This window comes from Pimephales promelas, chromosome 13, assembly GCF_988280905.1.
Source record: "Pimephales promelas chromosome 13, fPimPro1.hap1.1, whole genome shotgun sequence".
Classification (NCBI taxonomy): domain Eukaryota; kingdom Metazoa; phylum Chordata; class Actinopteri; order Cypriniformes; family Leuciscidae; genus Pimephales; species Pimephales promelas.
Genome location: NC_142781.1, coordinates 4,368,104 through 4,393,745, shown reverse-complemented (window position 1 = coordinate 4,393,745; position 25,642 = coordinate 4,368,104). Strand labels below are relative to the sequence as shown.

Sequence of the window (25,642 nt, the reverse complement as noted above, 5' to 3'; positions counted from 1 at the left end):
ACTTATATTTAAGCGTCATGCTGCTCCGCTTTGCTCACATGTTATGTAGCCTGTGTGTGTGTGTGCATGTGCTGGAGGGGTGCCCATCCCTTTTTTGAATATCGTTATCATATATTGATCATTTTTAATAATTCGTTTTTTTCATGCATATGTTGAAATTGGTATTAATAATTTGTTTTTTTCATGCATATGTTGAAATTGGTACTATTTGTTTGAGGTTTGACTCTTTACTAAAAATGACTTTACTAATAATGATACAAAAAATGGATGCATTTATAGCGTTTTGGAAAAAAATAAAATTAACTTTTAAATTATCATTAACAATATTGTTGTTTGATTTAATAATTATTGTTCAAAATGTTCAGACTGAACCAATAAAACATTTAAACAGGATAATTTGAATATTCACAAAATGTGTGGGTCTAGGTAAAAAATGTAGTTTTCCTGAAAACTATTGAAATGGATTTATAGCGTTTTGGAAAAGAGCTCTTCATTTCTGTTCTGAGATAAACTCCCAGAGGAGTTGTCTCTTGAGTTGGGGTTTTCACAGATTTTTGACCTTTTCTTCCTACAGTCCATTTCCCACTTCTCCTTTTTCTCACAATACAGGCTCTCACAGGGGCCTTTGACAAGCAGGGGTCCCCCTGAGTGCTGTAAGGATATGCAGCTGGGTAAGCCATAGGGTTCAAGTCACCACTGACACTACTGCTTTTTTCAGACCATGGCTTAGGCCTTTTAGCCATGTCCTAACTAACAAGTGGCCCTTGTTACCCTGCTCATCGAGGTCAGTGTCATTTCCGTCCCAGAGTGCTTAATGTATGTTGACATCAGCCTCTCTGTTCAGTCCGCCTCGTCTTCTCCAGCCTTCTTCTTAACAGAATTTACCTGGGACCAATCAGTTTTACTTTTGTTACGGTCCTTCTGTGACTTTGATATCACTTACAGCATCGTTGTCAATGAGTGAATGGATCTATCATCTCTCCAAGACAAGCCATAGACTCTTATGTATCTTCTCTTTTGCCTGGTGTCACTGTGGCTCAGTGAGTAGCACTAATAAGGCCCCTGGTTTGAGTCAGGAGGCCTTAGTCTGTGTGGAGTTTACATGTAATCCTGTGTTGGCATGGGTTTCCTTCAAGTGCTTCAGTTTCTCGCACAATCCAAAGATATTCAGCAGTGAGTGTTAACACTCTAAAGGCCAATTTATTAGGGCTGGATAATAAATATCGATTTCTCGATATTAATCGATTCTCATTTTTACGAACCGATATCGATTCTTAAATCTCAAGAATCGATTAGTCATCCTGTTTCATTTGAATGAATGAGACATTGTATCGCGGCTGCGCGCATCCAAAAAAATCGCAATAATCTTTGTCCTTTGTTACTATTGATATGAAACAAAGTCTCAATTTTCAAATTACGTCCATTTTCTTTATAAAATCAAAAACATAAATCAAATAAAATCAATAACATAAATAGCGTAAGATCGCTCTGGCGCAGTTCAAGAAAAGCAGCAGCGCTGATCTCTCTTCCAGGTTAATAATACCAGTTACAGCGCGAAATAAACATGAATGAGCATCTGAAAGTGTGTTAAAGATAGAGTACAACTTATCGAAATCCGTATCATGTCACATTGATTCGCTCAATCAGCGTTTCAACCGTGGAAAGACGTCAGTTAAACAGCTTGTAATCAATGTCATGTATCGTCATATTTACCTCAGAAAACCCACATAAACTCGAGTCAGCTAGAAAAAAAACAACTCTAGAGAGGAACATTTTGCTAAATATATACACCATATTACGCATTATAATCTTAATGTTCTTCAATATTTAATGCATATTTGAATAAATCTGGCAAGTTTTTATGACAGCCACAATTTAAATGTTTATATTTCATATAATCTTCTTATTATAAAAATAAATAAAAGTGTAATTTAAGTGTTTGTATAGCTCCAAAACAGTTCATTATTACCTTCATATTAGGCTAATGAAGCCTATAGGCTACAACTATAGACTCCCATAGTTTACAGCATTTAAGAGATTTGATTTCCTTGAGAAAATTTGCCATTTATTGTAACTGATATCCAAAATAATCGATATTGAATCGAATCGTAATCGAAATTGAATCGAATTGCAAGCTTGTGAATCGAAATCGAATCGAATTGTGAAATTTGTTTCAATACCCAGCCCTACAATTGGGTGCACAGACTGCACACAGTAGGTATGGCGTAGCCTACGCACAGACGCGTACCATACCGCGTACCCTTCACCATAGCCAAACACGCCCCTCCTCAAAAAAATGTAACTACAAGTCGCGACGACGTGGACCGCAAGATCGGTGATTGGTCGGCTTGGTAGCATCGCATTTTCCGGCGTGTTCTTCGGCACCGCCCGCCATTTTTAAATTGTAAGTTGGAGCAAGTGACTGAGCGATTCCTCAATAACCTCCAACTCCAACATGATCCACTCTCTTTTAGTCGCCATTGCTTGTAGTAATCTAGCCGCGAGGATCTAAACACAGTGGAACATTAAAACCCTCTGCCGCCAACTAGCATTTCGGAGCCGTACTGCAGAGCAACCAAGACCTGAACGCAGAAGTATAAATGCTCACGACGGCGTCGCCTACGCCGTACACTACGGTATAAATTGACAAACTTTTGTTTTACGTGCGTCAGTTTCACTCTTGACACGCGAATTGACACAAAGTGGTCAAGCGTCAAACTATACGCGTCAGGCGCGAATTTGACGCGCAATTCGCGTCCGGTGTGAACGCAGATTAAAACTGACAGAAACGGACATGGAAATCACACGCATCCGAGTTTCTTCATGGTTTCATTTTGAATTCTGGATGTTCATTTGTCTATAGTGATTCTGCAACTTTTTAATATGTTTTGTTGTCCAAAGAGGTCGACTTGGAAGTTTTTGCAAAAAAAAAAAAAAGCACACATTGACTTAAGCTTAAGATGGTTACATTTTTACAATAATAATTAATTTTTTTCTCCAGAGTAAATACAGAGCAGTAACTCTCTTGATGAATGCTCGGTCGAAATAAAAACAATGGCCGCCAACGGATTTCGATTCTGACGCGCATCACTCACGTAAATTTCGCTTCAAACTTTTGTTTCTGACGCGCGTCACGCACGTAAATTTCGCTTTGAAACTTTTGTTTTACGCGCGTCAGTTTCACTCTTGACACGCGAATTAACACAAAGTGGTCAAGCGTCAAACGCGAATTTGACGCGCAATTCGCGTCCGGTGTGAACGCAGATTAAAACTGACAGAAACGGACATGGAAATCACACACATCAGAGTTTCTTCATGGTTTCATTTTGAATTCTGGATGTTCATTTGTCTATAGTGAATCTACAACTTTTTAATACAGTATGTTTTGTTGTCCAAAGAGGTCGACTTGGAAGTTTTTGCAAAAAAAAAAAAAGAAGCACAAATGGACTTAAGTTTAAGATGGTTACATTTTTACAATAATAATTAATTATTATTTTTTTTTAAAATCAGGCATTTCAATTACTGACTAATAAACTTTTCATTGCCATTAAAGTGGAATTACTGAACCTAAACATGGGAGCCTGATAAAAAAAAAAAGATAATTTAAAAGATAATAAAAAATAAAAATGATAATAACATGTCAGTCCGTCTTAAAGGGATTTTGCATCTACTCTTTGTGTGAGTTTAGGTCTGGTAATTAGTTGTAATAAATCTTAGCTTCCTCTCCATCCTCACACTTTTTAGTGCTGCTACTGACCACGAGGGGGCGCTGTCGAGTTCATCAGGCTCCATATTATCTCAGGCAGGAAGGCAGAGGCATCCTTGTCCTCTTCCTGGTCAGAGTCTATATCTGAGTTTGGCTTAGACTGCACATGCATGGTCTAGTCTTACAAGTTTGCCATCGCATTGTTCAACTGGTCAAGTATGTAAAAACGTAGATTGGTTTAATTTGGAACCAAGAAGTAAAACTCATTTCCTCTTGACTAATCATGAGTTGGTCATACTAGTACTTGAGGCACAGACACATTGGCTATGTTTATGCAACTGTGGCAGCTGGACACTGAGAGGAAACTGGGGGAGCATTCACACAGTAACTGAGCTCACAAACGCTGTCCCTCAGAGTCTGCGTCTTTTCACGGCACACATGCAAGATTTGTGCTTGCAACATCATTAAAGCCGAGAGACTACTCACCCGCCTCCAGCTCTTCACAAAAACAACTGGGAGTACATTTCACTGGGAGTGAAGTCCCCTCCCTTCCCTAACTCCCTAAAAAACTGAAAAACTTTTGAGCAACATCTTCAACAAAACCAGAAGCAAACAGTGTGGATATTGCAGCGTCTTAAGGCAAGAGAAAGGAATGTGTTTGTATGCAAACCTCTGTGTTTATGTGTCCTCGTAAATCACTCTTCGCAAGAACAGTAATTACTTTAAATTAAAAAAATTATAGAGACGGTGAAGTACATGCAATGGCAGCAGAAATCCTAAAACGCACCATCTAGACACAAACACAACAAATAAATGAATTAAACTACATAAATAAACGTCCTTGGACTTAACTTTTTTTGTTCTGGCAGCTCTTTCAGTTCATCATTAAGCCTCTTAATACGCCGCTTATATTGGGAATTTTCAGGCATGTCTACGACACTTCCACCGAACTATAAAAGCCTACCTATGTTTTTTTGCACTCAATCAACCAACCATAATTTTAAACATCTCTGGTGAGCATTACACATCACATGCTATGATCTCAGATCGCATGGTCTTATCCATAACCAACCAGTAAAATCTATAATTTTGGTATTATAATTTTGGCTACAGTCAGCTCAGACTCAGCTCAGACCCTTTTTTTCCTTATTAAGATGGACCAACTCCACCAACAGATCACAAATATAATAAATAGCGATAAATGGGCAATATGACAGAAGCTAATCAGATTCGAGGACCGGGACTATACATTGGATATATTGAGGACCGATATTTTTGCCAATTGACCAATTGGATAAGTGTTACCTCTGCTCTTTTTTTTCCTGTGAATTTGGAGCATATATTGTCTAAAATAAGTGTTTATTTTTCATTTCATTCATACTGGTCTGCATTATATTGAATGGCCTGCTCTCTATATCAGAAACCTCTATTGACCACTAGTTAAAAAGTAATGCAAGCACTTGGATAAGATTGTACAACCTGAGATTTCATTGGAGACTCTTTTTATGTCTGTATTGTATTTATGAGTAATATACTGTATATCTGTGTATCTTTAGCCACAGGAACAGCAGGAATTATTCCCTCTGGGCCACAGCTGTGCAGTATGTGGGAAAAACCAGTGCACACGCCACAGGTATGATCTCATTATGTTTAAAATGAAAAAATGAAAGTTTTATGGTTTTAGTTCACATTGTTACATTATTTCCCTCCTGACAGTATCTAAACCCTTCTCCCATATTTCAGTGTCATTGATTAAAATGCTGCTCCTAATGTATATGCAAGCAGGGCGAGGTTGGGAATGAGTGGGAACAAATAACAGCTGTGTCGCCCACTGGTCTCAAGACCAAACAGAGGAGTGCCTCGGACTCGAGGAGAACTACATACTGTTGTCTATCTGTATAATGCATTTGACTGGAAAGTGGCTATATTTTGGACCAGTGGTGGAGGAAGTACTGAAGTACTGTACTTGATGTATCTATGGCAACCAAACGTCACTGGTGAGACAAACGTGCAACGGACAGACGGTCAGATTGCGTTTTGGCAGGGGAAAAACTGATCAGAAAATGAAATGAAAAAGTAACAGAAGTTGTAGAAATGTAGTGGAGTAGAAAGTATAATAATTGCTGCAAAATGTAACGAAGTAAAAGTAAAAAGTATGCACTATTTATTCAGTAAAGATACGTGAAAAATGTACTTAAGTAAAGTAACAAAGTATTTGTTCTTCGTTACATTCCACCACTGTGTTGGACTATCTCTGAGCCACACCTCCAAACAACAATCTTTTTTTCTTTTGAACGCTAACAAACAAACAAAACCAAAAAAACAATTCAACAGTAAAATTCTACAGCAAAAATGAAGGGACAATGTATGACCGTCCGTAGTGTGGGGAAGGAGGAGCTGAGAACCGGCTGGACTTCAACATAAGTAATCTGGAGAATTTGGGTTGCAAAATCATGCCGTCTTCATATGCTATCGGAATTATCATTAATATGAAATTCCTAGTTAAAAATTGGACATGGAGAAACTGGAATGCCTTCTCGAGTCGTATTTACCACTGCGAAGCTCAGGGATAGTTTTCAAACCCAAGTTCCCGGGTTGGGCATAAACTTTAAACATAGTGAAGATCCTCCTTCTGGACAGTCCCTCCAGAAAAACGCGATTATGCGATCGCTGAAATCAGTGCAAAATCAGCCAAAGTCCGTATATTTATGCAGGGGCCGCATTTTTTCAAATACGCCGCACTTTCGCCGCATAAATTGCCGATTTCCGTGCAAAATATGCGGGGTTTGCATAATTTCATAATCCTCGCATTTTCGTTGCAAAAAAAGTCACATGTATCTTAGGAGAAAGTTGAAAAATGATGCATTTGCTTCACACAAGAGCAGCCATTTCCCCCTGTTTCCATGGGAACGTTATGAAGTGACGCAATTACGCGACGCCAGACAGACTCGACTGACATCTCACAAATCGAACTCGTATTCTGTCTGTCGCACGTTCTACTGTCACATCGTTACTTAATAAACAACATAAGATAAAAAAAGTAGCATCAAACAGAAATTACCCGCACACACATATGAGGCGCACATATAACACTGCAGAGAGCTCTTAAAGGGGCCACACCTTATTTACACTCTTACAGTCTGAAATAAAACAAGATGAGAAATTAAATATTCCCAGCACTTTCTATGATGTAGTATGCTTGTTTATCAAAGGAAGTAATAAGAAATGACTCTTACATTAACAGGATGTTGGGGGAATCACTTTTTTTCTCTTTTTTATCAAACCAAAATTTTTGCAAGTTCCCTCAATTTTTGCAAATTCCAGCAATTTCATCGCATAAAATTGCATAAATATCCCGCATATTCCATCGCATTTTAAAAGAAAACGGGCCGCATAATCAATCAATTTTTGCCCGCAACAATCACAAAAAAAAAACTCCGCGTTTTTCTGGAAGGACTGAATACTATTATGGTAAATATTAAATATAAATCGCAAATTTTTTCACAAATTTTTGGAAATTACCACCACAAAATCAGTCATTTTCATCGCAAAAATCACAAAAAAAAATCGTGAAATCCTGGAGGGACTGTCTGGACCTCTTCATTAGGTTTTCCCACAACCGCTACATCGCCTGGCCTTTTTGTTAAAGTAGTGCATGTTTACATATATAGATAATCATTTGAAGCGCATTGTATGTTTAACGCAGCAAAAATAGCCTGTATTTGACCCAAATTCCAGAATTGTCAGCAAGCTGACTATAGCATGCAGTGAATCTTTGTGGTTGTCAATTAATGGGACGCTAAATATAATTTTAGGATTTAAAATGATTTTCCCAATAAATAGGCAAGAATAAACCCGGTGTACTCCATGATTCCTGTTATTTCCGACAACAAAAGCACTTGAATGTGACTATCTCATAACAACTTAACGCAAAGGAGGCATAATCCCCGAGCTTCCTAGTGGTAAATACGACTTCAGAGGGCATTCATGGTAGCCTGGCAAGCCAGACCTATCAAGACCTATCACAATTGGCATGCCTCAATCCGAGGGGCGGGAATAAAAGGTTGTCTTTCAAGCGCTAACCAACCAGAGCAATGAACGGCTGTGGCTGAGTGAGTCCCATGCGTTTTCCCCATGGTTTTCCCTCCAGCGGAGCAAGTTGATATATTAAACTACTGCCGTATCCGGTCGTCAAAACTCTGAACACATCTTCCTTTTTTAAGAATGACTTAAGTGACGTTCTCTCAACTCCAAATCATCCGAGTCTTGGCCAAAACCGAAACGAAAGACCGCTGTTTGCCAGCTGCATCTTGTTTGTTTTCAAGTAGCAGGGAAATCACCTATGGAAATCACGGCGCAGAACCGTCACAACTCTGCCGTCACTGTGTTAAGCCCGCCCACCAACTCTATACACGATGTGATTGGCCTGACCAGAGTTTGGTTTTTCCACACTTTGCTGCAAAATTATTTTTGCTGCCGCAAGGGTGCGTCTAGATTTCTAGGCTACATTCATGGACAATTTTTCTCTAGGAAACTCTCATATATGATAATTGTGATTAGTATGTGAAGGCAGCATAATGGCAAGTCATGTTGGAAAGATCGTATTTACGTGTTGAATGCACATGAACTCCAACACAAATCCGTAAATACCAGTGCGAAGCTTGGCATTTTCTTTAAGCCCTGATCTGTTAATGGCGTCAGAGTGAGAAACATGGTGGAATACCTAGCAGTGACATTGTCAGGCTTTTTTATTTATAATAAAAAAAATAAATAAAAAAGATTTGCTGCACAAAATATGATAGCATTGTATTGTAACAATAAGATGTGGCTTCTTTAAGTTAAAGTTGCAGTCTGTAGCTTTTTTTTTGTGTTAAAAATGATCCAAAATACATATTTGAGAAAACGAAAAACGCTCTCTGCTTGCCGTAGCTCGATTCAAAGCAGTAAGCTTGTAATAATGTTTTTAATTTCAGTGGGACTGGTGGATTTACACCAGTCCAACTTTCGAGAGGAATCAACTTTTGAGATTCGAGCGTGTCTTTTCGTCACATCTGTACACACACATCTCCACATAAAGAAGAGTCTCGGCTAGTACTAGACTATATTGTGTGTGAGGATGTTGGAGGTGGAGATTTATAGCCTTTTCTCACAGCACTTTTTCATGGCGGATCCAGAAAGATTCAAACGACGATCACCAGTGACGACAGATTCACCCGTTGTAAAATGCAAAAGACTTTGTTCAGACTTTCGGAGTGGCTACAGAAAAAAAGAGACTGCAACAAGGATAATATTGGAAGGACATTACATGTAGTCACGCAATGCTGACATTGTTAACATTAATAATTTGAGAACAAAATATAATTTGCATGGTTTCGCGTGAAATGATAACTTATAAGCGATTGTTAGGTTTAATCAGGGTGATTTACTGCAATGTCAGAAGCAGAACAAAAGTGGATGTTTCTTACTGGTTCAGATGTCATTTTCCGGTGAAAACTCTTACGTTGGTCATACTATCTGTGATTCCGAATGGCAGTATCCACACCGGATGTGACCGACACACACACTCTCCTCAAACATCGTGTTCTTCCGCGCCGTGCCGTGCCGAGGCACAACCCACGTAAAGTTAATAATTCCGTGAATAACTGCAATTGCAGATTTCAAACAGAGATGGCGACAAAGAGGAAAAACTACGGACTGCAGCTTTAAAAACATAACAAAGTGAACACGCTATTGATGCAAATTATTTGTTCTTATTTTTCTTGAAATAGAGTTAAAAAAAAAGCTTGCTGTATTCTTGTGTAGTTAAAGGATTAGTTCACTTTTGAAAAAACTTTTGCTGATAATTTACTCACCTCCATGTCATCCAAGATGTCCATGTCTTTCTTTCCTCAGTCGAAAAGAAATGAAGGTTTTTGATGAAAACATTCCAGGATTTTACTCCATATAATGGACTTCAATGGGAACCAGATGGTCCAAGGTCCAAAAGACAGTTAATAACAGTTTCAGATGCAGCTTCAAATGTCTTTAAATGACACCAGACGATGAATAAGAGTCTTATCATGCGCAACGCGTTTGTCACGTATTACGTAATTACGTTCAAAAGGTCACGGGCGACGTAGCCGGTCACAAGTTGAACGCATAGGTTGAACGTGCAAACTAACTCAAACGCCGTTTACAAAAGAAGGAATTAAAAGGTAAAACAACGATGTCGGACGATTTTGATTCTGTACTTCCGGCAACGTCCCCCGTGACCTTTTGAACGTAATTACGTATTACGTGACGTTACAAACGCGCCTCACAGAATAGGGCAAGGCTAGCATTTGTCCTTAGGAAAGTTACACTTTTGGAATAAGTTTTGAAATAACCGATCGTTTCGCATGATAATTCATCGTCTGGTGTCGTTTAAAGACATTTGAAGCTGCATCTGAAACTGTTATTAACTGTCTTTTGGACCTTGGACTGTCTGGTTCCCATTGAAGTCCATTATATGGAGAAAAATCCTGGAATGTTTTCATCAAAAACCTTAATTTCTTTTCAAATGAGGAAAGAAAGACATGGACATCTTGATGACATAGGGGTGAGTAAATTATCAGCAAAAGTTTTTTCAAAAGTGAACTAATCCTTTAATTAAGGGGGTTTTCACACTGGCAGTTTAGTTCGAAACAAGTTTAGGTCACAAATATTGTTTCTGTATAAAACCGGTGTTCATGCCTCCAGCCTCGCTCTGTTCCCACAGCTCTCGGCCCCACCCTGCAACATCAATTCTGCTTGTGAAACCTTTTTGATTAAATAATGATGTAAATGTATCTATATAAAGTATTTGTGTTTCTCTTCCAAAGGCCGACCCTTCTGCTGGAGAACTATCAGCCATGGCTGGACTTAAAGGTGTCGTCCAAAGTGGATGCCAGTATTTCAGAGGTAAAGCTACAACCCCAGTCACTAGGAAAATTATATATTATATAAGCAAATTCATACTAACTGACTAATAAATACTTTGCTTGACTGATCTTCAGGTTTTGGAGTTAGTCCTCGAGAACTTTGTGTACCCATGGTACAGGTATGGCTGCTTTTAATGCAAAAGCTGCTTTTATCACAACGTTTTAGCTGGGGAAATTAATTTTTTCTCTCTTTTTTGATGATCTACAATCAGAGATATTACAGATGATGAAGCGTGTGTGGATGAACTGAGACAAACGATCCGTTTCTTTGCTGCAGTTCTGGCTCACCGAGCACAAAGGGTACATTGACTCTATTGACTCAGATATCAGAGTTGACATACATCTGTAAAGTAGCATTCTGACTAAAATGGTCTTGCAGGTGGATGTGCCCTCACTTGTGATGGACAAAATGATGAAAGCGGCTATGAAGCACATTGAGATCATGGCAAAAGCACAGCAGAAAGGTGCGTCCTGTGATGAAATCATAAAATATGAGAGATTAGGTCTAGAATTAAAACTAAGCAAATAAATGGAAAGGAAGAGACGGGTCTTTTTAACTTCCATTCCTATAGTCGCCTATGGAGCATTTCGATCGTAACTCATAGGAGTATAAATGACGTTTTCCATCATTTCAATTAGTTATTTTTTATAATGTTACTTTGTTTAAATTGTGTGTGATCAGTGAAGAATACCGAGAGCCTCCAGCAAGCAGCTCTGGCTGAGTACGGTGCCGATCTGCATGTGGCCCTGCGGAGCCGCAAAGATGAGCTGCTGTACTTGAGGAAACTCACAGAACTGCTGTTTCCTTACGTCATGCCGCCGAGAGCCACAGACTGCAGGTACACCTCACGCCAAACACAACATACTTCAAACCCTTCGGGTTAAAATGTTTTTGGAAGAAGTTTTTCTCTTATGCTTATCAAGGCTGCATTTAAAGGGGTGATGAACTGAGAAATCAAATTTTCCTTGAGCTTTTGACATCTAAGAGGTCATCATCATCATACTATAAGAATATCCTATAAGTTTAGAACTGAAAACGTCCTTGTTAGTCCAATAAAAGCTTTTATTGACACCAGGCTCAGAAAACGACTCGTTTTTCAAAGTGGGGAAGTATGACGTTAAAGAGGTTAAAACACCACCCCCGGAGAAGAAGATCAACGGCCGGTTTAGCCCCGCCCACCGATTCATGCATTACACACATAGTAAATAACATAGATGCCTACCTCATGATGACAAACCGGGTCGAGAGTGAAACTCATTATAATATGTAAAACTGTTATCCAATCACAGCAGTGGGCGTTTACTTCCAAGTCTTCAGTGCGAGACGCACATAAAAACCCAGCGTTTTTTAGGTAGGCTAGAAAATAGCCTATTACTTATTCATTTTGATGTTTTTGAATGTAAAAACCAAGCGAACGTCATAAGTTGACCTCAGACAACAATATAAAAAAAATTAAAAAGCCGGTTCATGACCCCTTTAATAAGAAATTTTGTAAAACTCTTATTACAATTTTAAATAACTCTTTTTCTGTTCAAATATATTTAAAAATTCAACATACTTCAATGATTGCAAAGCTAAAATTTCTGAAAAATGTAATGTAATAAAGAAACTAAGTTATTTTTGGAGAATACCAGCAAAAGTTGTGACGTCAGGCGGTTAGAACAAACAAAACATGGAGCTGAAAAAGTAATGCTGTCTTATAATTTTGCCAACGCGTTTCGGTGCACAGGCCTTCATCAGGGCTAAAAGGTTACAGGTGAACATTGGTTCCTTTCAGTCCAAAAAAGGACAAATTAAAACTCGCAAACAACCACTATAAAAAATGTTGCCCGATGACCGATAATTCTTGATATTTGAAAGCTGATAACCGATACATTGGCCGATATATCTAAATTCAAATTCGTATATAATTTTTATTACAAAAACAAAAGTGTCACCATTAAAAGCCATGTCCGAAGCACACAATTATATATATTATATCTCATTCTAATGTTATGTAGCCTTATGTCGTTTTTGAAGTGATTCCAATCCTATTTCAATCATCTGAACTGGAGGAAATAATCCATTATTTATTGTAACCTATGAACACCTGTAACCTTTTAGCCCTGATGAAGGCCTGTTTTGTTTGTTCTGACCGCCTGACATCACAACTGTTGCTGATATTCTCCAAAAATAACTTAGTTTCTTCTTTCCATGCACCTTGTTGATCACGTGAAGTTGCACTAGAACAACGACACAACAAAGCTGGATTTTCGGCATCATTACTCTGAGTGATGACGCTGAAAATTCAGCTTTGTTGTGTGATAACTGTTTTTCTAATAGAAAGTTAATCAAAGGACAGCATTTATTAGAACCATGTTTTTTTGTAATCATGTAAAAGTCTACATGATTAATTTAACGCATCCTTGGTCAATAAAATAATTCATTTCTTTAAGATATCGTACTGACCCTACAGCAATGTATAACAAAGATACAACCATTTATAGTGATTTGAGAACCATCCTAATGATTTTACCAGTAAGGTTTCTAGGCGTGGATTACTGCGTGGAAAGTGTGATGAGGGTCAGTTGATGTTCCTCTGTGATTCACTCTCAGGTCTTTGGCCCTGCTGATTCGAGAGGTCATGACAGGTTCTGTGTTTCTGCCAATAATGGACTTTGTGGCTGATCCTGTAAGTGTAACTGGTTACAACTGTCATTTTGCCTGTTTATTTTATGCATTAATATCTGCATTTGTTATACATATACACGTATACATAAGTTGTTTTTCTGTGTGTGAATCTTGTAGTTGTTTATCCAATCTATAAATCACATATTTTTCCGCAGGACACTGTAAATCACATGGTGCTCATCTTCATCGATGATAGTCCAGTGAGTGGTTCAAACAAATCAATAACAGACTGTTCAGTCAGCCTTTCCTGCCAAATGTGTTTTAATAATGTGCTTTTTTTTTTTTGTTCCATATTTTTGTGTAATTTTTCTGCTAGCCTGAGCCAATCTATGATCCTCCATCTGCTCTGGTGCCCTTCCTGGAGAAGTTTGCAGATCCACGCAACAAGAAATCCTCGGTATGTACAACTTATGTCACCTTGACATGGTGCTTAAGTGTGAAAGTGAAAGTAACTCTGATTCAGAGTTGAAGTTAATGAGATAATTAAGTGAATAATTAAGCGACATTGAGCATTAGTGAACGCCTGCTGGTAACAAGCAGAATCACTGAAGTAAAGAGAAACAACAACTACAACTGACTTCCAGCCACAGCCTTAAATGAAATCAATGGAAGATAAAAGAAGACATTAAATCTCGACTGACTTTTTCTCATAAATAAATACTTTTGACTTGATTTCTCGTACAACTACGGTTCTTTTTGAGAATTAACAGAGGTTTAGATGTTGATGTTTGTTGTAAGTCACCATTATGGTGATCAGTGTTTCCTTTAGTTGGGCAGTTGGATTGTGAGTTTATGGTGTTTACCAAAACACAAAATGTGTTGCAAAGGATGCCATGAAACAAAGATGATCAGCTGATACGTTTTTCAGCATCAGAAAGTAGAATAATCAGAGATGTATAAAGTACTAGAAACCCGGACTTGAGAGTAAAAGTACAAGTGCTCTATTTGAGTAGAAGTTGAAGTGCTCTTTAAGCACCACACTCAAGTAGAAGTACTAAAGTATTCAACATTTTTTGTACTTAAGTATTGCAAGTAGTTTATTTTAAAATTAACTACTTAAGTACTAAAAGTAAAAGTACGAGTATTGTGTCTTGTGTCTTGTAATTATTAAAGAAAGCAGTCAAAAGTTTGAACTAGCAATCAAATAAGGCGCTTTGGCGGGATACAAATTTGCTTTGGCGGCCGCCAAAAAAATGTCATTGCAGGACGACCCCTGCATTAGTTGTCAATGTGTGTGTCAATCAATACCATTACCCAATAAAACTGGCGTGTGATTTAAGCAACACGAAAGCCAACTTGCAACGAATGATTCGTAAAATTTTTACAATTGTAACTAGCAGAACATTAAAAAAAATATAGAAGTAAAAGTATTAAATTCATCTTCGTTACTATACACCTCTGAGAATAATTCACTAATCGTATTCCTGACCAAAAAAAGGTTATTTTTTACAATTTAATAGATTATATTTACAATGAATATTATGGTGGATCTTTAATAGATAGATACATGAACTAGTCATGTTTCTGACTCTAAAAGGATGATCTACCCTTATGATAAACTTTTACTTGACTTCCCCTTTGGGTCTAATATTATGACTAATTCTTACCTTACTTCCCTTTTAGGCATCCTAAAATTTGAACAAAATGTAGTGTTCGAAACTAGTGAAAACTCATGACTTTGGTTGTGTGAGTGTAAAAATAACAAATATGGGAAATGAAACTAGACCGATGTCTAACATTGAAACCTTTTGGTAACCTGGTAACAAGAGGGGTTGTCTATGATTATGTAATGTTTAATGTAATTTTGCCAAACTGTTGTATTTGCTGGTGGTATTCTCAATGGAGATCCACTGGCCTTGTTTCTTTTTGGGAGATTTCCTGAGAACTGCTCGGAAAGATCTCCCAGCCGTAATTAAAGCATTTGGAGGACATCTGCTGAGGTCTGTCTGCTGCGCTGCAGGTCACTTTAGGGAAGCAAGTAAGTATGAGTATAGGTAGGCGACTCAGCTGTAGTCGACGAGTAGATGCGCCGTCTTATGGGACGTGGTTAATGTTAGGGAAAAATCTACCACAATACCTATTTGCAACAGATCAGAGATTCTGAATTTTAATTTTTTTAAAAGCATTGTGGGATTTCACACAGACATCAAGAATCAGCATATGAATCTCAATAATGGTGATATGCTTCATGCCACAATGGATGCATTTCAGCATGAAGCAAGACACCATTGTTGATATTCATATACTGATTATTGATGTCTCTATGCCTAAAGAAAAATCCCACAGTGTATTTGAAAATCAAAATGCAGAATGTTTGATCTATTGCAAATATGTATTCATGGTGAAGATAGGCCTTATCTCTCTCTCAGGGATAAGACGAGTGAAAACTATCCAGTGATGTTGAAAACCATATCACCATCTTTGTTCAATGGTGTCCTTCAGTTCAGTTCAGTTCAGTTCATCTTTATTCATTTCCCGAAGGCATACACATAAAAAACACTGTCATACACATTCACAAATAAATACATTTACATAGAATTTAAAAACTTTACAGCTGATGGAACAAATGAATTTTTAAAACGATTCGTTTTACTAAGCGGCATTCTATACCGACTACCAGACGGAAGAAGTTCGAACTCATAGTAGAGGGGGTGAGAAACTTCAGACAGAATGTTCTGTGCTTTACCCAAAGCCTGTCTCTAATATAACTAGGGTTGGGTATCGTTTGAATTTGAACGATTCTGATTCCGATTCCTTGTTTCGATTCCGGTTCCTAACGATTCTCGATTCCGATTCTTTTAAGAGGCAGGGTCAAAAAAGTTTAGCTAACCTTGTTAACCAACGGTATTTCTGAAGGAAATAATCCTTTCTGAAGGAAATACTCCTTCTGTAAAAATACTCCTTTTGTCACAAATTTTGCATTTTGCCGAGATTTCGTTATTTTTAGAAAAGTGAAGCCACACTTTGGATTGTCGACGTAAGCTACTCATGTTCGACTCGCGTGGTTATGCCAACACTTCCGGTAGACGCTTCTTCGTTGGTGTTGTTCAGCGGTTTCTTCTTCCGCTCGGCGGACTGTGAATATCGAAACTAGGAATCGAAATTTGAACTTTTGAACGATTCCGGGAAAAACGAAAAGTTAGTCTCGGTTCCAATCGATACTCGATTCTCGATACCCAACCCTAGATATAACTGAGCCATGGTCATTTGCTTCCTCCCCGTTATTTTATTTCCTTGATTTACTATCCTCTCAATTCGATTTTTATTTTTCACACTCAGAGAATTGAACCAGCACAACAATGAATAGGACATACACGACTCAATATATGATCTATAAAACATACACATCAATGTTTTATCCACATTAAAAGACCTTAATTTTCGCAAACAATGCAACCTTTGCTGTGCCTTCTTACACAAGGCATCAGTATTTGCGGAAAAAGTCAGATTACGATCTAACACAGTACCCAAGTACTTGTACTGTTCAACACTCTGAATACCCTCTCCATTTATACTTATTTGCTTATCATCAATCAATTTCCCTCTCACTCTAAAATCAATACTCATCTCTTTAGTCTTCGAGACATTGAGTTTTAAAAAAGCATTCTGACACCAAGCAACGAAGTCATCAACCACAGGACCATGCATAGGATCCTCCTCACTCAATAAGCTAACAATTACAGAGTCATCAGCAAATTTTAAGATGTGCCTATTACTAAAACCACTCCTACAGTATGGAAGCTTGTTTCCGCCATTGAATAAAAAATATAATAAAGAATTGTGACTTTTTATCTTACAATTCTGACTTTTTTTCTCACAATTCTGACTTTTTTTCTCACAATTGCGAGTTTATATCTCACAATTCTGACTTTATTTCTCAGAATTGCGTGATATAAAGTCGCAATTGCGAGTTATAAAGTCAGAATTGCGAGTTATAAAGTCAGAATTGCGAGATATAAAGTCAGAATTGTGTGATATAAAGTCGCAATTCTGAGAAAAAAAGACAGAAGTGTGACTTTTTTTCTCACAATTGCGAGTTTACATCTCGCAATTCTGACTTTATAACACATAATTGCGAGTTTATATGTCGAAATTCTGACATCTTTTCTCAGAATTGTGAGATATAAACTCGCAATTGCGACTTATTAGGCCAATTCTTTCCCCCCCATCAGAATAGTTTAAATCTCACAATTCTGACTTTATGTCACGCAATTCTGACTTTATAACTCGCTTTGCGACTTTATATCACGCAATTATGACTTTATGTCTCGCAATTCTGACTTTATAACTCGCAATTGCGACTTTATATCTCGCAATTCTGACTTTTTATCTAGCAATTGCGACTTTATATCACGCAATTCTGACTTTGTCTCGCAATTCTGACTTTATAACTCGCAATTGTGACTTTATATCACCCAATTCTGACTTTTTATCTCGCAATTCTGTCTTTATAACTCGCAATTGCGACTTTATATCTCGCAATTCTGACTTTTTATCTAGCAATTGCGACTTTATATCACGCAATTCTGACTTTATATCTCACAATTCTGACTTTATATCATGCAATTCTGACTTTATAACTCGCAATTCTGACTTTATGTCTCGCAATTCTGACTTTATGTCTCGCAATTCTGACTTTATAACTCGCTTTGCGACTTTATATCACGCAATTATGACTTTATGTCTCGCAATTCTGACTTTATAACTCGCAATTGCGACTTTATATCTCGCAATTCTGACTTTTTATCTAGCAATTGCGACTTTATATCACGCAATTCTGACTTTGTCTCGCAATTCTGACTTTATAACTCGCAATTGTGACTTTATATCACCCAATTCTGACTTTTTATCTCGCAATTCTGTCTTTATAACTCGCAATTGCGACTTTATATCTCGCAATTCTGACTTTTTATCTAGCAATTGCGACTTTATATCACGCAATTCTGACTTTATATCTCACAATTCTGACTTTATATCATGCAATTCTGACTTTATAACTCGCAATTCTGACTTTATGTCACGCAATTCTGACTTTATAACTCGCTTTGCGACTTTATATCACGCAATTATGACTTTATGTCTCGCAATTCTGACTTTATAACTCGCAATTCTGACTTTTTATCTAGCAATTGCGACTTTATATCACGCAATTCTGACTTTATGTCTCGCAATTCTGACTTTATAACTCGCAATTGTGACTATATCACCCAATTCTGACTTTTTATCTCGCAATTCTGTCTTTATAACTCGCAATTGCGACTTTATATCTCGCAATTCTGACTTTTTATCTAGCAATTGCGACTTTATATCACGCAATTCTGACTTTATATCTCGCAATTTTGACTTTATATCTCGCAATTCTGACTTTATAACTCGCAATTGCGACTTTATATCACGCAATTCGGACTTTTTATCTCGCAATTGTGAGAAAAAAAGTCAGAATTGTGAGATAAAAAGTCGCAATTATTTATTTAATTTTTTTATTCAGTGGCGGAAACAAGCTTCCATACCTACAGTCATTGGTGTACAGAATAAATAATAAAGGAGAGAGGACGCATCCTTGAGGTGACCCAGTGGATGACACCAACCATTCAGAATAACAGTCGTTTACTTTGACTCTCTGTCTTCTCTGTACAAGGAAATCTAAAATCCATCCTACCAAATAGAAATCCAACCCAAATTCCTTGATAAGTGTATCAACTAAAATATGTGGCTGAATATTGTTAAAAGCAGATGAAAAAATCAATAAAAAGTAATTTGACACAAGTTTTCGACTTCTCTAAACGTTGAAATACTAAATGCAAGAGAGTTGCGACAGCATCTTCTACACCTCGTTTATTTCTGTAGGCGAATTGAAGAGGGTCTAAAAAACTCAGTCTTTTTCATAATTTCTCTCTTAACTAGTTTTTCTAGGCATTTCATCACTAAGAATGTAAGCATTTAGCTTTTTTTTCAATGGAATAACAGTAGACTGCTTCCACCGTGCAGGTACTTTTTGTATTTGTAGGGCCCAGACTCAGTGGCGGTTCTACTTTGAATTACACCCAGGGCGAGACCCCCTTCGAGCGCCCCCCCCCCCCCCCCCAAACCAACCAACCAAAAAAAAAAAAAAACCACCCCAAAAATAAAATCTCATTCCGTTCATTTGAAAAACACAGTGAATAGAATCCAGTTATTTTGCTAGATTACTCTAACTTTAAAGGGAGGAAGTAACCATTAGCGCATTGGTTATTGCCTTGAATTATGTGCATGGCACACTTTTAGTTATGACTTGTTAAAGTATACTTTGTCACTAAATGGAGTTTTTAAAAGTAAAATCGTCAGAGAGACACTTTTAGGCCTATTTTGTAACACAATACTTATCTCTTAAATAATTTTGAACAGCTATCATATTAACAACTATCCAAACTGTTATAGACCTAAAATAGCTTTTGTAGCCCTATGTCACTCTTAAAATGTCAGAGAAAAGGACAGAATCAGAGATTATTTAGAAAATAGAAAATTGTACTTTGCATATTATAGGCTACTATAAAAACACATAAAGTTGATCATTATGTAAATTATTTTCATTTCATGAATATAGTGACCAACATGATCACAGAATCTTGTTCAAAAAGCCTAATACACAATGAAATCAATTCACCAAGTTAATAACATTAAAGATTTGTTTTTAAGGAGTGTCTTTTATCTTACCTACTAAACTTAAAAAAAGGTTAACACAAAATATTAAAAAAAAAATATATAAACCTCATATTTCAGCATTCAATCATCTCTATAAAAAGAATGAGTCAATAAAGATACATTCCTGACATTTATAATGCACAGTAGCTGATCTTTTAATAGTAAAATTCGGTCCGATTTTCCCATGGCTGTCGTTGCTATACAACCATGCACTCGCGCTCTCCACAATGGCAAAGAAGTTTTAGTAGCTAATGTATTTCCACCACAGAAAAACGCTTGCTGAAGCTCTGCTAAAAGAGTTATTTACAGAGAAGAGAAAAAAACCCCAAGTGTTTGGGTGCACGTGCACTCCCATACTGAGAAGATTATGAGCGCGCCTCCCGCGAGCGCGTAATGAGCGCGCTTCCCGTGCGCCTAATCGCCTATTTGAAATAACGACCTCAAGCGCGCAAAAGACGCGATACGTGAACTAATCAAGAGACCCCCTTGATATCGCTTCTGTGCACGGCACCTTCTCCGCAAGCAGGGGCGCCATTGCCAATAATTGAATTGAAATGATAAAAAATAGAAAACCTTCGCGGGACAGAGGATTTTTTTAACTGCTCGTGCCGCCCCCCATGTGACATGAAGAGATGCCGCCCCGGGCGACTGCCCGGTTCGCCCGTGCCTAGAACCGCTACTGCCCAGACTAGTGTTGTCAAAAAACTCGGTACTTCGGTACCAAGTCGGTACAAAAAAAAAAAATGTTACGGTACCAGCTTTTCTAGGTACCGAGTACCAGGTTAATCCAGTTCTAGACGCGCTGTCTGAAAGGTGCACAGTCGCGTCCTCTTCATAACGCTGATATGCTCTCTCTCTGAATCCACTTGTTGACACGAAAGGAGGAAAGAGCCACATATGGAAATATTTTGGATTAGGCTAATGTCATGTTGCCATAAGAGGCCGATTACATGCAAATTCGCAATTTCAAATATAGGCGCGAGGCAATTAAGCGCACTCATAAAAAACTCGTTGCATAGCAACGACAGACGCCGCGTGAGAGCAAGCGCTTTGGAAAGAATAAGCACGCGCAAAAATATAATAAAAAACTCGCGCGATATGTGAACGGCCTCTAAAGTGCTTTCAGGGTAGTTTTACGAGTACATGAGCACAGTAGTATCCAACCGACACCAGAGTACTATACGTATTAGTATCGACGCATCCCTATTTATGTCATTTAATGTCAGTGCCAGTTCTAGGCGTATTCTTGCCTTTATAACTCAGCAGTTTTAATAAGCCTTTTTAAAATGAAATATGAATGCAGTTTTAGATTAAATAAAAGTACAGTCAAGTCAAATAAAACATGTTTTATGTTCTCCTGTATAGTTTGGTAATGCTACAATAAGATACCATTCATCAACATTACTTAGTTCACATCAACACATTGAGTGAACAATATATTTACAACATCAATTAATGTTTGTAAATGTTATTTAATACAAACACTTGGTTGTTCATGTTTGTTCACTTCATTCATTGTGCATTAAATGAATGTTAACGGAATAAAACTTTACAAACAACTTTAAAAATGTGTTAGTGTATACTATTGTTTATTTTAGGTCATTTTATCTAATCTTTTTCTAAAGTGTTTATAATGCAAATGTACAGTTTCCATACTTGTAACCATGATAAACACTTAAATATATGTAAATTTAAACTAAGCTTTGGTACCGAAATTGGTACCGAGAACCGTGAATTTTTACTGGTATTGGTACCGAATACTGAAATTTTGGTACCGTGACAACACTAGCCCAGACAAAAATGTTATAAAATATAGGTCCTAGCTGCTCAGCACATTTCTTAAGTAAACATCCTCCTATATTATCAGGCCCCGGAGCCTTCCTAATTTTACATTGTTTAAACACTGTTATCACATCCCCTACGTCAAAAGGGACACAACCAAACTCTCTATTTATCCAACACTGTTTTTTTTTTAGATTTAAAATCATACGCCTCAAATCTCATATAAAATGTATTAAATTCCTGTGATAAAGCTGCATCTGATCTGAATCCGTTTAAACTAATTGGATTATTTATTTTCCTCTTATCCTGACCTGTGATTACATGCATCCCCTCCCAGACTGAACCTAAATTCCCCTCTTTCAATTTGAACTCAAGATGTTCCTTACAGTATATACTGTTTTAGCCCTCTTTATTTCACCCTTAATTTCTCTTTTTAGCCTATGATGCTCAACGATATTTCCCTCTTTAAAAGCCCTATTTCTTTTTGACAGAAGAATCTTAATTGATTTTGTAACCCACGGTTTACTGTTTGGGAATTTCTGAAATGATTTCACAGGTATTAACATGTCCTCACGAAACGTCACGTAACTACAAATTTCATCTGTTACTCGATCAATGTCCGAGCCAGAGTCCATAAAAACAGTCCAATTTGTACAAACCAGACACCCTTTTAAACGTGACGTAGCCTCTGCAGACCAGTCTTTCGTCTTGATAACCTGTGCCTTTTCCCGTTTCAGCACAGTTTTATATATAGGGACGAGTAAAATCATATCCTTATCCTTTGCAACAAATGATGTATTTTGGTTAACACTGTTACAAAGATCATAAACTCACAGTAAAAGTCAAAAGTGAAACTGCCAAACTAAAAAAAACACTGATCACAATAGTGGTGACCAAACATTTCTAATAAAACATCGAAACCTCTATTAAAAACAACTTATGTAGTAATGCTCTTTATGGAGTTGTTTAAACCTTCTGCTGAGATCTTCAGAGATTAAATGTGATGCAATCTGGGAAAAGCCACCACATGGTGAAATTTGGCATATTACAGGATTTGAGACCATATTAAAGCTGGGTTCAAGCCCTTTCCAAATCTGTTTTTATTTATTTTATCGTTTGTCTGTAACAAAAGTTATAGTTATCTGAAGTCGGCTGATCGCCGTGATTTTCAGAAACAGAATTTTGAGAAAAACAGGTTCAATTAACGGTCACGTCCTGCTAGCGGGACGACTGGCGCTCCCTTTTTTATTGCCTTTTTTTCATATCACATATTTTAGTTATCATCATAGATTAGGTATCATTCGAAAGCTTACGAACTCAAAAATCAACCTGTGAAAACCATTTTGAAATTGGACGATTGAGAGGCGAGCAAGGTCTTATAAACGAGCAGCTTCAAACTGTGTTGTTCTCTTGTGCTCCGCATGACACCACACAATAACGCTGGATAAAAATAAATAAATAAAAACTTGCGTGCTGTTGTAGTTCACCTAGGACTGGACTTTATTCTGTTATGTGGTTTATTTTGATAGGTGAACTGTCTTTGTAGTGTTAAGAGAAGGAGAGCTTAACGGGAGATTTGTGTTTCCCCCTCCGCTCCGCCTGCGTGCGTGTTCTTAACCCTCTGATGGTCTTCAAAAAAAGTAACAATTCCAGTCTTCGGGGTCTATTGGACCCCAGACAATAATATTTAATTTTGTAACAGAATAGTTTTTTTTTTTTAACAAATATAATTTTACTCTGTTTATTAATGTTTTTACTCAACATTTGTGTAGTTTTTGGAGGATTTATGATTTTTTTATTTATTTCTATAAATAAATAAATAAATATTTATTTAAATAGGATTTTTACAAAAAACAGCATTTTATGTTAAATAAACTTTATAAAAGACCCAGATTTCTAACTTTCATTCCTGGGGATACCATGGATAATTTTACAAGGTTGAATGTAAGATTTTTTGCCTAATTTTTGGAAAAAACAGGTTAAAATTTGTAATAAGTCACTTTATCCACTAGATGGCTATAGAGCTCCACTAGATGGCTATAGAGCTTCACTAGGCCTATAACTATTTGAATTACTGAAAGATATAGTTTCTAAAGTTGGATTCAGTTGGATTCATATCTAAATATTGTAAAATCACACTTATAACAAAAATAAAATACTTTTTGTCAAAGTTTAGCCTTTGTTTTTGTACTGAAAAAACAACAGTTTTTCAATAATGTTACATTATGATTAGAATCAAACCTGAACATGTTACAAAGAGAAATGTTGGAGTCTTAAGATTTGATCATTTATTTCAACTGAACAGCAATAACAAATTAGCAAATAAAGCAGTAAAAATAAAATAAAAAAAAAAAAAAAAAAAAGTAAATTGGGTAGAAAATAGAATAACTAGGAACAATAGTTTGGAACAATAGAACATATGGTCTCATCTCTTTTATTTTTTTTATAGCCTTACAAATGTATTCCTGTGTGTGTGTGTGCACATTTTCAATGTGTCTTAGTGTTACCAATTTATTTTTGCGGTGGTTCTGCATTTTAGAGTATTTTATTTTACAAATGATAAGCGAATAGTTTTTATAGTCTGTATGTATTCCTGTATATTGCATTCCTCTATATGTGTGTGTGTTTGTGTGTGTGTGTGCATGTGTGTGAGCATGATAATTTTGGATTGTGGATGTTTTTTGCATTGTTGGAAGTGTGGCACTTAATTTCTGTCATTTCTGTCTGTGTTCTGCGTTATTTCTGATTTTGATGATGAATTGTGTCTATTTTGAGTCCAATGATAAATAAATATTTATTTATTAATTTATAGATATTTAAAAGATATCATAAATCCTCCAAAAACTGCACAAATGTTGAGTAAAAACATTAATAAACAGTAAAATAATATTTGTATACAAAAAAAAACTATTGTTCTGTTACAAAATTAAATGGTATTTTTTGGGGTCCAATGGACCCCGAAGACCACGAGTGTGACTATTTTTGTCACGCCTACATAAAAACATATAGAATTCCATTTTAATTTTTTTTTTTTGTAGATCTTGACAGTGTTGAGAGCCGTAGCAAGTTTCATACCATTTGGAAAAAGAGAACATTTTTTTTAATTCAAGCAAAATTCATTTGGGGTCTAACAGACCCCGAAGACCATCAGAGAAACACAGTCTTTTCAACTGGACATTATAAATCGCTATTTTTCTGCAATAAACTAGTGAATTTTCCCAAGTTATATTCAGTGATGATAAACAAGATGTTATAGAATAATAATTTAATAAAAACCAAATTTTGACAAAAAACTGACGTTCAATCTATATTTAGACTCTACTGAAAACGTACCAGCGCGACATCTGACGGGTTTTACCAGATCGCAACACAAATGTCTTCTTTTATATTTATTTGAATTCATCTAAGGCTGTGCCAAGAAGTCAGTTGCAGTTCTTTTGTTTCTCTTTTGTTCAGTAATTCTGCTTGTTAACAACAGGTGTTCATCATTAATGCGCAATGTCTCGTCATTAATCACTTAATTATCTCATTCACTTTAACTGAGTTGACATTTTTTAGACTGGGACCATATAACCTCTGAGCAGAGTTAATTTAAAGCTGCAGTACGGCGTTTTTCCTCTTTGTCGCCACCTCTGTTCGAAATCTGCAATTGCAGTCTTTCGCGGAATTATCAATTTTACGTGAGTTTTACTTCAACACCCTCGACACGGCACAGCACGAAGAAAAGGTTATAAATATTCACCTCTAGCATCCTGTACACACAATACAGTCTACTAGCTGAAACTCTTCTTTATGTGTACAGATGTGACATAATGACGCAAAGACGAATTTCCCGGAAATCCACCAGTCCCACTGGAATTAAAA

The 25,642-nt window shown here is 36.9% G+C and overlaps 1 protein-coding gene across 4 annotated transcripts in view; it reads left to right on the top strand.

The window, feature by feature from the left end:
* The window catches only part of snx14 (sorting nexin 14), a 112,965-nt gene that overhangs the window by 17,106 nt on the left and 70,217 nt on the right, over positions 1-25,642 (top strand). For all 4 annotated transcript variants that reach the window (XM_089118349.1, XM_089118346.1, XM_089118345.1 and 1 more), the window contains exons 4-12: positions 5,263-5,339; positions 10,546-10,624; positions 10,720-10,763; positions 10,857-10,944; positions 11,024-11,108; positions 11,327-11,483; positions 13,241-13,316; positions 13,471-13,515; positions 13,632-13,712. In XM_089118349.1, coding sequence (XP_088974475.1) covers positions 5,263-5,339; positions 10,546-10,624; positions 10,720-10,763; positions 10,857-10,944; positions 11,024-11,108; positions 11,327-11,483; positions 13,241-13,316; positions 13,471-13,515; positions 13,632-13,712 — 732 coding nt within the window. The remainder of the gene's footprint in view (positions 1-5,262; positions 5,340-10,545; positions 10,625-10,719; positions 10,764-10,856; positions 10,945-11,023; positions 11,109-11,326; positions 11,484-13,240; positions 13,317-13,470; positions 13,516-13,631; positions 13,713-25,642) is intronic.